The sequence below is a fragment of the Carlito syrichta genome, unplaced genomic scaffold, assembly GCF_000164805.1.
Source record: "Carlito syrichta isolate Samal-C Ts95f unplaced genomic scaffold, Tarsius_syrichta-2.0.1 Scaffold304335, whole genome shotgun sequence".
NCBI classification, from domain to species: Eukaryota; Metazoa; Chordata; class Mammalia; order Primates; family Tarsiidae; genus Carlito; species Carlito syrichta.
In genome coordinates this window covers 902,899-915,754 of record NW_007248431.1, presented here as the reverse complement: position 1 = coordinate 915,754, position 12,856 = coordinate 902,899, and the positions used below count along the sequence as shown (strand labels likewise).

General features: G+C 43.7%; 1 protein-coding gene across 1 annotated transcript in view; it reads left to right on the top strand.

Moving 5' to 3' along the window:
- Positions 1–12,409, top strand: part of LOC103262104 (calcineurin-binding protein cabin-1-like) — a 66,991-nt gene extending 54,582 nt beyond the window's left edge. Inside the window, 8 exon segments of the mRNA XM_021713192.1 lie at positions 3,866–4,033; positions 4,854–5,060; positions 5,284–5,429; positions 8,024–8,186; positions 8,188–8,258; positions 8,260–8,284; positions 11,438–11,542; positions 12,206–12,409. Coding sequence (XP_021568867.1) covers positions 3,866–4,033; positions 4,854–5,060; positions 5,284–5,429; positions 8,024–8,186; positions 8,188–8,258; positions 8,260–8,284; positions 11,438–11,542; positions 12,206–12,409 — 1,089 coding nt within the window.
- Positions 12,410–12,856: the final 447 nt, after the last annotated feature.

The window sequence follows — 12,856 nt, the reverse complement described above, 5'->3', positions numbered from 1 at the left end:
TAAGGTTGTTTATTTAGTTGGGAGGTTATAGATGGCATTATTGTTAAAAAAAAAAACAGAAGTTGTTTTATATGTGCATGTGAAAGTTTTTCAGTGTAGATTCCTATAAGAGGAACTATGAGATCACAAAGCATATACATTGTTAACTTTAAAAACTGTGTTTTTGAATTCTCCAAAATAATTTTATACTTTTAATAGCAAGATGAGAATTTCCATACATACCTGTACTATAGACCTAAATGTTGATGCCTGGCCTAAAGCTTTTTTTTTTTTTTTTTTTTAAATAGAGACAGGGTCTTACTCTGTCCCACAGGCTGGAGTGAAGTGGCATGATCATAATAGCACACTGCAGCCTGGAACTCCTAGGCTCAAGCCATCTTCCTGCTTCAGCCTTCCAAGTAGTTGGGACTACAGGTTTGTGCCACCATATCTGACTACTTTTAAATTGTTTTATAGAGACAGGTTTCTCTATGCTGCCTAGGTTGGTCTTGAATTCCGGAGCTCAAGCAGTTTTCCTGCCTTGGCCTCCCAAAGTGCTGGGATTGTGAGCCACTGCACCTGCTAAATATTATTTTTAATAATTTATGATTATTAGTGCTTGATCATCTTTTTATGTTTATTGGCACTTTTGTAAATTGCCTGTTCATGTAATTTGCCCGTTTTTCTGTTGGCTTGTTTCCTTTTCCTATTGACTTCTCTATGTGCTCTAAATATCTGTCTTTTATCTGATTATGTTTTACCAGTTTTGCATGCTTGTGTGTGTGTGTGTCTCCTTAGTTTTATTTCTATGCAACTTTATGTGGGGTGTCTTTTAACTTTGTGTATAGTGTTTTACAGAATTAAAATTTTTTAATGTCAAATTTATTTATCAGTCTTCTCCTTTATGATTTATAAATTAATTTTTTGGTTCTTTGTTTAAGAAATTCTTGTAGGAAAATTATAAAGATCTTCTCACCTATGTTCATCTAAAAGTTTGCTCTTGTTTTTTCCATGTGATCTTTATTCCATAGATTTATTTTTGTTAATGAACTAAGGCAGTTATCCAATTTTACATTCCATATGCATGGCCAGTTGGCTCATACCATTTATTGAAGAGTCTGTTCTCTCTGCACTGGTTTACCTTTGTCTTCTATCCATACATGTGAGGGGTTGCTATTGGGTTCTTTCCTTTTCATTGGTGTAGTTTTCTTGTCTTTCTGTGTCAATACCACATTGTCACTGAGAGATCTTTATACTTGCTAGGATTATTCTACTTACCTATTTCTTAGTCTCTTGGCTATTCTTGGCCCTTTTCTCTTTCATAACATTGTAAGATCATTCTATATAATTTTGTGAAACTACCCCCATTGGAAGTTTGATTGGAATGGCAATGACCTCCCATTTTTATATGATTGAGTCTTTCCAGTCATGAACACAGTGTATCTCCCCATTCATTTAGGTCTTATATTCATATCCCTTAATTCACTTTTATAGTTTTTTCCATAAAACTCTTATATATATGTTTTATTAGATTAGTGCCTAGGTATCTTTTTTATTGCTGCTGTAAATAGATATTTAAAAATCATTATTTATGTTTTGTTTTTGTAGATATATGGGAAATTTTTTATTTTTAATTTTTTAAATTAAAAAAAAATCTCTTTTTATTTTTTAGTCAAGTGTCTCACTCTGTCACCCAGGCTGGAGTGTAGTGGCACAATCATGGCTCACTGCAGCCTTGACCTCCTGGGCTTAGGTGATCCTTCCACCTCAGCCCTCCAAGTAACTGGGAGCACAGGCATATACCACCACACCTGGCTAAGCCCCCCCCCCCATGCTCTTGGCCAAGGGTCAGCAAAACTCTTTTATAAAGAGACAGATAGTAAATCTTTTGGACCCAAGGCTCTCTGTTGTCACTACTCTGGTCTTCCATTGTCTGCAAAAGCAAACACAGATAACATGTAAATCTATACTATGATAATATAGGCTATGTTCCAACAAAACTCTAGACACTAAAATTTGAATTTCATATAATCCTTATGTTTTTAAAAGTCACTTTTTTTTGTTTGACTTTTTTCAGTTATTTAAAAATACAAACACCATTCTTAACTTCTAGGCCTAGAAAACAGACAATGGCAGGATTTGGCCCATGGGCCGTTGTTTGTACCGATAGTCTAGAGTTGTCTTATCTTTTTGTTAATTTTAAGCTGTCTTATCTTTTTGTTTCTTTAGTGATTAGGGTAATTAGGGGCCTATTTAGATTTTTCTCTCTCTCAATTTTTTTTTTTTTTTTTTTAGAAAGCAGGATTTATTGAGAGAATAGAAAAGCTCCCACAGTGGGAGGGGACCTGAAAAAGTTGCCCTTGCCCTAGGCTTTTCTCTTTTCAAGCCAATTATGTTTTGGGGGCAATGACCACTTACTAGCATAAAGCTACTTATGGATTTTGCTTACAATTTTTAAAAGTTTTTGTGGTACCTCTAGTTATGCCTGTTTTTTCATTGCTTGTTTTTTTCTTTTTTTGTTTTTTGTTCGTTTTTTTTTTTGAGTCGGAGTCTTACTCTTTCTACCAGGCTAGAGTGTAGTAGCCACCGCAGCCTCAACCTACTGGGCTAAGGCAATCCTTCTGCCTCAGCCTTCAAAGTAGCTGGAACTACAGACACATGCCACCACACCCAGCTAATGTTTTGATTTATTGTGGAGACAAGTTCTCTCCAAGTTGCCCAGGCTGGTCTCAAACCCCTGGACTCAGGCAGTCCTCTCGCCTTGGCCTCCCAAAGTGCTGGGATTACAGTCTTGAGCCACTGTGCTCAGCCAGTTTTCACTGCTAAAATTATTTTTTTGTGCTTTCTCTTCCCCCTTTTTAAAAACCAGTCTTTCCTGAGGTTTGTCCAAAATTAGTCTTTTCAAACTACTAGCTATTGGTTTATTAGGTCCATTGTTTGCTTTCTAGTTAATCAGTTGCCACTTTAATATTGGTTTTGTTTTCTTTGAATTTATTGGGTTGTTTTTAACTTACTGGATTGAATGCTTATTTCAATATTCATTCTTCTAATACATGTATTGAAGACTACAAATTTTCCCCAAATACATTCTTAGCTGCATCCCATAAGTTTTGATAGTTGGTGTTTGCTATTTTTATGTAATTGATTCCTAATTTTATTGAATTATGTTCAGAGGATGTGGTATATATTATAACTAGCCTTTAGTCTTTGTTGACTAAATCAGTGTTGGTAAAAATGCTGTAGATGCTTGTGAAGAATGTATATTTACTAGTAATTGGGCACAATAGCCATGGTATTACATTTCTATAAATATACTAATTTACTGTGTTATTCACATGCCTTGTGATCCTAACTAATGTTTTGTCTGAGAGAGATTTTCTCAGCCCTGATGAGATTTATCATCCTATATTATAATTATCTGTTTATAAATATTTGTTTAATTAATTCCATTCCCTCCTTTGGAATCTGTACTTCTTAAAAGCTGGGGCTGAATCACACTGTGCCTATATGAGAAGGTACTCAGTAAATATTCACTGAGCAAATGAAAGGCTAAATAACGAAAAAATCACCAGGAGGCATAAAATATCTTCTTCTAGTGGCTGGTAGAAACGGGCTAGGTGTGCTGGAAGGTAAGCAGCTTGGCAGACCCATTAGGAGGCTACTGCTGTGCCCAGAACTGGGCCTAGAATAATTCCCATTAGGATAACAAGTTTTTTTTTTTTTCCTCCAGGAAATGGGTCTTTTTGGAATCAAGTTGTGCAGGAGCCCAACAAATATAACCTTAGGTTAAGAGAGTTGATAAAGTGGTGGTCTCCTCGTAACCTGCTATGATAGGAGGGTTGTGTCTGTAGGTCTTTTGCTCAGGCATCACTTTTGCCCACTGTAGGTACATGTTCTCCAAAAGGAGCTTGCTGCATCCACCTCAGAAGACATGCACCCATACAAGGAGGAGCTGGAGACAGCCTTGGAGCAGTGTTTCTACTGCCTATATAGCTTCCCCAGCAAGAAGAGCAAGGCCAGGTACTTGGAGGAGCACTCAGCCCAGCAGATGAGGGTACCTCAACAGGCCAGAGAAGGAGTGGGATGTGGAAGCTCTGAGCTCTCCTGATCAGTATCGGATTTATCAACACTTTCCCGCAGTCCCAGTTGGAGTTGGATCAGAAATGAGGGAGAAGACAGTCAAATGTAGTCTGAGCAAAAGACAGGGGTTTTCCTTGTAAAGACTTAGCCTCATAAATGTTGACTAACCATTCAAAAATTAAGCATGGCAATTGTCAATAGATTTATTTCTAATTTAAATAATATGAATAATTCTTTAGAGGTTTTTCATTTTGTTGCTGTGTTGTTTCAGTTTTCAGAGCGCTATTGGGTATATTATATTTTGCCTCCTCAGTACTGTCAGTGATTCTCTGATCTTAGGGATTTCATCCCCTATAATGTAAGCTCCTTAGGACAGGACCTCTCCTATGGCCCCTGTATCTAGGACCACCCTGGTCTGGAGTCAGCACTCATTTGGTATTTGTCAACCAAGTGACCACGGGAACAGTTGAAGCATGGAGAAAAGGTCAGTAGCTGGCAGAAGGTTCCCACCAGTGATTGAGCCCACTGTCTGGTTCAGCCACCAGGCTCACAGCACACAGCCCTCAGTTTCCAACATTGTCTTTATAAAGGACAGGCTTATGCTCTTCAGGTACTTGGATTCAGAGACTACAATGGGCATGCAGATTTTAAAAAGTATAATGGGGACTTGTTTTAGGCCTTCCAACATATTGTAACCTCGTTAACCTCAGATACAGTGTATTTCTATAAAGAAAACTTTTCTTTTTCATTGACCTTGAATGTACTGTTAATCTGCCTTTTGTCTTTTTTTCAAGGTAGATCTTATATGGGAGGATGCCCTGTTTATGTTCGAGTATTTCAAGCCCAAGACCCTTCCCGAGTTTGACAGCTACAAGACCAGCACTGTGTCTGCTGATTTAGCCAACCTCCTAAAGAGAAGCACCACCATCGTGCCCCGCTCAGAGAGACCAGCACTGAGCCTAGACAAAATCTCTGCCTACATTGAAGGAACCTCGATTAAGGTGGACCCTGATAAACATGAGGATGTGGGGTGATAGGACTGGGTCAAATCCTTCCCCTCCAGCACTGCTGCATATGCTCCTTTGCTTCTTTCTTTGCTGTACACCAGACATTAGGACCAGGAGAAGCCAGAGAGTCTGTCTTGTGTTGATGTGACCAAACAGTCCTGGTCATATTTGAGTCCTCAACTCCACCTTCCTTCATATTTACCCTCTCATCTGCCAGGTGCCCTGCCTCCCAGAAGGGGCTGACCCCTCCCCTCCAGTGGTGAATGAGCTCTACTACCTCCTGGCTGATTATCATTTCAAAAACAAGGGGCAGTCTAAGGCCATCAAGTTCTACATGCATGATACCTGCATCTGCCCCAATAGGTCAGTGACAGGGGTGTGGGGCCATGGTGACTGCAGAGGTAGCTGGGGTGGCTCCAGCTCAGCAAGCTCTTTAGTGGCCCAGCTTGGGGTTTCCCTGCCTCTAGCAAAGAGATGGAAAAGGAATAAGGTGGTTTAGCACTCTGAACTTATTAGGAAAGGCAAGGTCTCCATAAAAAGAGCAGGGGAGAAGCTTTCTTTTCCAAAGACCCTTGGGGAGAGGTATTGGGGTCAGATTTTAAAAAGTATAATGGAGACTTGTTTTAGGCTTTCCAACAGGTAAGAGATAGTGAAGATACAAGGTGTCCATCTGGGCCCTGGTGTGTAGGGCAAGGAAGTATGATCTGGCTCCATCCCATTGGTTTTGTGCCACCTTCTCTCCTGGCCTCAGGGCCCAGTAAGGTGACTGATTTATACTCATGCTACTTCCACTGCAACTTCTTAATTATGGTTGATTTCTTATAGGGGTGGGAGTGGAGGACTAATAATATAAAAACTCAAGCTGGAGTTCTCCCTTGCTCCGATACACTGCATTGTTGGCAGTAGACTGTCACAATGGTAAATGTAGGAAAGTCCGTGAGAGTACATGTAAAGCGTACTTTCTTCCCATGAAACCCTGCTTGACTTGCTCTTGAAATGCAGTGATTGGCTGGGTTCAGTGGCTCAGCCTGTAATCCCATGCTTTGGAAGGCCGAGATGAGTGAATTGCCTGAGCCCATGGGTTCGAGACCCGCCTGGGCAACTTGGCGAGACCTCATCTCTACAATAAATCAAAAAAATTAGCTGGGCGTGGTAGCGCGCGCCTGTAGTTTCAGCTACTTGGAAGGCTGAGGTGGAAGGATCACCAGAGCCTAGCAGGTCGAGGCTACAGTGGCCGGGAGCAGCCACTGCACTCCAGTCTGAGTGACAGAGTGAGACTCTAACTCAAAAAAAAAAAAAAGAAAGAAATGCAGTGATTGGCCTAAGTGTTCTAAATGGCCCTGTTACACTTATGAAGTCTGATGCACTTGATTAAGAGGGAATATTTTATCATGGTTGCTATACCTAGGAGGTAAGCCTTCGGTCAGGGTCAAAATGAGGTCACCCTCTGTAGCTGACCTGCATCTGAAGAGTCCAGAATAGCTTCTATAAGCAGGTAAAACTTTTGGAAGTATTCAGGGGTCAGCCTATGGTGGCCTCTCTTACTCAGGGGAAACCATAGTATTCTACCTTATCAGGATAAGGGGAGAAGGGACTAGGATCTGAGTGGAGAAACTAGTTTGCAAGACTTGTGTAGCTTGTGGGAAACATTCTCACAAACCTCCTCTTGCTCAGCCTGTGATTTTCCCCAGGCAGGGAGTTGTGTGACAGAGCCCTAGCTGTCCTTTTGGGGTGGAGTGGGAGCCGTTGTCCAGTGCTAAGACTGGATGAGTGCTCACTGTACCACACAATGGGAGGTTACGTCCTCTGCACCACTGCTTGCACATCTGAAAAGTGAGGCCAATAAAACAGGGCACTGGGCACCTGGCATGGCCTGTCACTCGATATTCCCTGTCTGTGAAATGAGGATCATGGCAGCTCAGCTAGGCCTTCCTCTAACCTGTATACTCGCCTGTTTAGAGGGTATCAACTGGTCAGGACTGGCCCACTGGCAGCCCTGCTGCAAAGAAGTAATCTCCTGTGAGGACTGGCCCCACAGCCAGTAAGGCACTTAGTGGCTTGGTTCTGGTCTCCAGTCCTTGATCACCTTCATTCTGGCTCTAACAAGCAGGCACCAGGCAAGACTTGGACTTAGCCTAGTCTTCTGTGCCAACAGTGGCATATGGGATGGTAACATCTACCCTTCTGATTGCTGCCTTTTCTCTTCTGTGTACTAACATTCAGTAAATCCCAAACTCTCTCAGGTACCAGAAATCGTCTTGGTCTCTCTGACCCTTTGTCCTCTCAGACAGGTTTATGTGTTCTCACTATCATTTTCTTTCAGGTGACCTCAAAATGGTAGGATCTCAACCATCACATGGTTTCTTACCCTTCATTTTACAACTGGGAACTGAGCTGGAAAGGGCAAGGTCTGCTCAGGGTGTCAGAGGGAGAACAGGGTAGAAGCTAGGTGGCGGGGGTCCTAGAGTCTCAGCTGCCCATGCTTCTGGTCAGCCAGGGTGCTGAGGGGCAGGCTCTGCCAGCACAGGCGTAGGTGAAGTCACGTCTGGCTGTGAGTCTTCCTGGCGCCTCAGCTGAGCTACTGCTGCAATGCCTTATAGAGCACCCCTTTTCCTTTCCACCAGAGCCATTCCATGAGTAACCCCTCAAAGCATGGGAACAGAGTAGTCCAAGAGCACATTAGAGCAGTTACTGAATACCTGTGAGGTGCTGGATGACTTAAAATACATTCTGTCATATAGTGTCTGCAGCTCTTCTCTTGAGATAGATCTTAGCCATATGTCATGGGTTAGGGATCAAGGTTCAGAGGCATGACTGGTCCAGATCACAGATATGACATCCGCAAGTGGCAGAGCTGGCTCTAGTATGAGAGGTGAGCTTCTACGATGTCTGTCTGCAGGCTGTCATGTCTGCCATGCTGTTAGCAGTGGCGTGTTTAGCTTTTGTCACCACCACAGGTTTGATTCCTGGGCAGGCATGGCCCTGGCCCGGGCCAGTCGCATTCGGGACAAGCTGAACTCCAATGAGCTGAAGAGATATGGGCCCATTTGGACGCATGCCACGCCCATTCTGAACTGCTTCCGGCAGGCCCTGGAGATTGACAGCTCCAACCTATCCCTGTCTGTGGATTGAGTACGGCACCATGTCCTATGCCTTGCACTCATTTGCCTTGCGCCAGCTGAAGCAGTGAAGATCTGCCTCCTGAGCTTGGGGAGCAGGTGAGGAGGGGCGCTGCACATGGGCCTGCCATACTTCTGTCCAAATAGTGCTTCGGGTCAGCGAGGCTCTTTTCCATTTGCTCTATATTCTTATCCTTGGGTCAGCAATGTTGTCTCGTTCTTTGTTCTTGTTCTCACATCCATGCTGGGATCTCACAGATGAATCTCCCCATGAAACTCAAACTGTACTGTGGCCACTGACAGCTTGATCCTTGCTCTTTGGATACCCAGTCCAGTGCAGGCAAGTTCAGGGACAGGCTGTTGGAACCCAACTGGTAGCCATTAGTTACAGTGGGTTAAGTAGGGGAGGTGTATGGGTCACCAGCAGTAGCTGTCTCTTTCCTGTTCCCTCAAAGGAACTTGTCAAGCCTTGTAAAATTCTTGACTTTGGGTTGGGATTTTTGAAGTTTCTCTTGGAGGGCGATTCCCCCGTTATAGAATGCTGGGTCTGACCCAAGGTCTTCACTCAGTAGGGTACCCTTGGCCTCTTGAGATGGAAGCAAAGGAGCCATACTGACATATTTAGGCTAGCACAGTAGTAAGACACCATGGCCCAGAAAGGTCACCCAGGAGAGCAGAGCACTGAAGGAACCTGCTGGTCAGGCAGATGGCTCTAGGCGTCAAGTTTTGCAGTGACCATCTGTGATTAAAACCCAAAACAAGATGGTGGCATTGTTAACACTGTCATGAATTAGTTGAGAAGACCAAATAAGATTCTCAGCCCACAGTTGTACTGCTGTTATCCTCTGAAAGCCCATCTGTCCTTGAGGGTGATCCTCTGTCATCATACCCAAGGCCCCACTGCTCCCTGAGACCCTGCAGAGCTCCCTAAGACCGGCTCCCAGAGCCTCTAAACTCTTCCTTGGTCTCACAATGCTGTTGCCCTCTTAGCATGGAGGTAAATGGTGGGAAGCCCAGCCCCGTTCAAAGAGGTAACAACTCTTTATTGCTTTTTCTTATAAAAGTGATGTGTGCTTAGTGTAAAAAGTCAAATGCTATTAGAAAGTATGAAGAAGAATATAACAGTGACATAAACTTCACCTCCACTTTTATAATCTGGGTGACATTCCTGGTCACCAACACAAACATAAAAGGAAAGGTTGCTGTTTGAGGGTAGTCAACACTAGAGTCATAAAATGAACATATTCAAAATGAGGATGCATGATTAAAGAGAACAGTCAATAAAAGGTGTGATTGGGACTTTATCTTGAAAAAGAGTAAGAGTAACGAAAATAATTTATAAATCCTATATTACTAGGTCTTTGGTGACAGTTACAACTATGTTCGAATCCTTCAAATGAACAAAGAATGTTTAAGTTAGGTTGGTTTGGGGGAGCTTAATTTTCCATGATTTATGGTAATGTGATATGATTCTTCACCTTTGCAGTATGAAAGGTTAAAGGGTTATTTTTGCAAAGATACTTGAGGGCTGCATCTCTTCCCCAGGATTCTCTGAATTTTTTGTGTCTGTGAAGAGCATGTGTTTTCTTCCTTGGCCAGTTTACTTTCCTTTCTTGGGCTGTTGTGAACCACAGTAATTATGCCTGGTCCTCATGTGTAAATGCTTGACCTGTGGCTCGGGCAGTTTCCTAGCATTGTTTTCATCAACTTCATGAAGTCTCACATCTTATGCAGGATTTGCAATTTCACTTGGCAATAAATTTTCATTATGCTGTCAGGCTAGATCTGAAAATCAACTAGAGGTGGACTAAAAAATGAATGAAACGGTCTGAAGGAAAATCAACTGGGCAGGGGTGGGCCTCAGTGAAAATGCTGGATGGCAAGTGGTGTCGCTGCCCACTTGCATGGCAAGCTCATACAGTGAGAGTTTCCATGCCATGCTGGCTGCCGTTGCTTCTGTGACCCTTCCCTGCATCAACAGCTATGGGACCTCTCAGATTTTTCATACTTGACTAGGACAAGCCAGGACTCTGAACCTCACAATGGGTTCAAAGTCTTATCCAGTGACCTTGCTATCTTTCCATGAGCTTTGGTCATCACCACCCTTGAGCCCAGGATGGTTGTCTCAGGGTTCCACTCTTAACACCTTGGCTCCAAGGATTTCCTCAGATTGCATGAACCCCTCAGGTCAGTGAGGACAGTGGTTCTTATGCCTGATTGGGCAACACAACTTGGAGGTGGGGTTGTGAAAAGGCCACACGGTCAAAGGCTGTGCTTTAGCAGGTAATTGGGGTGGTTTAGATGCAGCATCCTGGGGACAGGCCTGGCACTGGTGGCAGAGGACAAAGATGGAGGGAGTAGCCATTGGCACCCCTCTTTACTACTGACAAAAGGCAGGCACCAAGCGCTGAGATAGGCCACTCCCTGGAAAAGCATGAGGGAGAGAAGTGCTAGCACAGCCTTGTCTTTAACATCGCCTCCTTTTAAAAGTTCCCCTTAAATCATACAAGGAACATATACTTCTTGAAATCAATTGCAGTACTAAGGGCAAAGCTCAAATTCCTCTGGCTGCTCCCTGCCTCAGCAGGACCTACAATTAGGCTTGTATCTTTCCAGACTTAAAAAACAAATAAACAAAAAAACCTTGTCATACATATATATATACTTCTAGGAAAAAAACCCATGATTTATCTGTTCGTTTTTTTTCTTTTAACCTAAATGCTGTCACACTGTAAATGGTGTTCACTTCCTTTTTCACTCAGCACCATGTTGTTTAACTCTATCCATGTGAATTCCCATGGATCTAGTACATTCCTTTTAACTGCTGTAACCCTATTTTATTGCAACTGTCCTGTGCATAAACCCCCTTGCTGGGTTCTGTTTGTGTTGCAGTGGACCCAGAGCCAGGCAGACTGGGGAAAGAAGCTGCTGACCTCGGGTGCAGCGCTTGACTCCCAGGGCCTTCCCTATTACCCTAGGAGCAACATTGTCCCATGTAGTGGCTCAGTGGGGTGGCCCGAGCATGATCCCTGGGATTTTCTCCCTCATCAGTGATGCCAAATGGGATTTAGCAGAGTGGGAGTTTTCCAGAAAATAAAGGGGATGAAAAGTCAGATTTTTCTTTCTGCCATTGACATTTGTTTGTAGGCTTTTGTTTGTCCCCAGGAAGGGGGCAGGGAAGGAAGGGAGTGAGTGGGTGAGGAGATGCAGCTTGACTTTCCACACCTTTTCCTCTTATTTCCTCTACTAAAGTTCATCCCCTTTGGGGTTGAACTCAGTGTAGATCTAGTGGAAGCCATTGGCTCAGATAGCTCAGGTCCTGAAACTGAGCTCTCAGGCCAGTTCTCTGGAGTGTCAGTGTGGCAGGAGAGAGAAGGAAATCCACCAGGCATGCTAGTATCCCCACAGGGAGGCCGGGAAAGAGGGAGGAAGGTTTTGCATAGTTGCCCAGGATAAAAGCTGCCTTGCGGGGCTCCCCTGTGCCTTCTAGGTTCTTTCCTCTTGTGGGGAGATAGTTTCTAATCCCAAAATGTGTCATGGAGACGCAGTCCCCCAATTGCTAAAGCTTTAAAGCTATCTGGATTTTGTTGATTGGGATGGGCTGGATTTTGTTGATTGGGATGTTGACAACTGTTTGAGCTGCTGGATTTTTTAACTTCTGCCTACAAACTTGCCAAAAGTGGTGTTATAGGAAAACAAGTTTCCACGATGTCAATTTTCCGGCAGGATGGGTAGAGTGGCTCACACTTGTAATCCCAGCACTTTGGGAGGCCAAGGTGGGAGCATTGCTTGAGCCCAGAAGTTTGAGATCAGCCTGGGCAACATAGCCAGACTTGGTCTCTACAAAAAAATTAGTCAGGTGTAATGGTACGTGCCTGTACTCCAAACTACTCGGGAGGCTGAGGAGGAAGGGGGGTCAAGACTGTGGTGAGCTGTAATCATGCGACTGTACTCCAGCCTGAGTGACAGAGTGAAACTTCAACTCTAATAATAATTGTAATAATATTATTATTATTCCAGCAAGACGAAAGGCTACGAAGCCAGAACTTTCTAGCTGTGTGGCCTGGAGACAGCAACCTGACATTCCTGCTGTGGTTCATTCTCCAAGGCAGTATTGTGAGGATTCAGTGGTCCTTCAGCTATCTCTTGAGCCCTTCTCATGGGCACCCCACGTGCGAGGTGGATAAGTTGCCTGTCCACTCTGAGGATGGCAAGGCAGTGTGAGGATGTCTGGTAGAGCATCTGAAACACAGCAGACCTTCAGTGACTATCCTCCTTTCCTAACTGCCACACCTGCCAAGGACAAGAATATTGGCAGTGTGCCCTGTATGTAGGGAGTAGGTGCTCAGCCTGTTGCTGAGAGTTTGCATAATGCCACATGTCAGCCCAGATGGGGCTCTTCATAGCCACTGTTTCTTTTTTGACAAGGTGGCTGTTACAGTACCAGTGGCAGAGCTGGGTGGGCAGTGGGGCTTGCTTGGTCACACAACTGTAAAGCAGTTCACATAGGACTCCAACTCAGCAGCTTTTTTTTTGTTTTTTTTTTAATAAGTAGCCCTTTTATTTGTCGTCATTGAGGCAATATTGGCAAAGTGTGCGTGTGAACGATCTGACAGATCTGTGGACTCCGACAGGCTGCCATGAACAACTCGGACATCTCAGCAGCTTTTT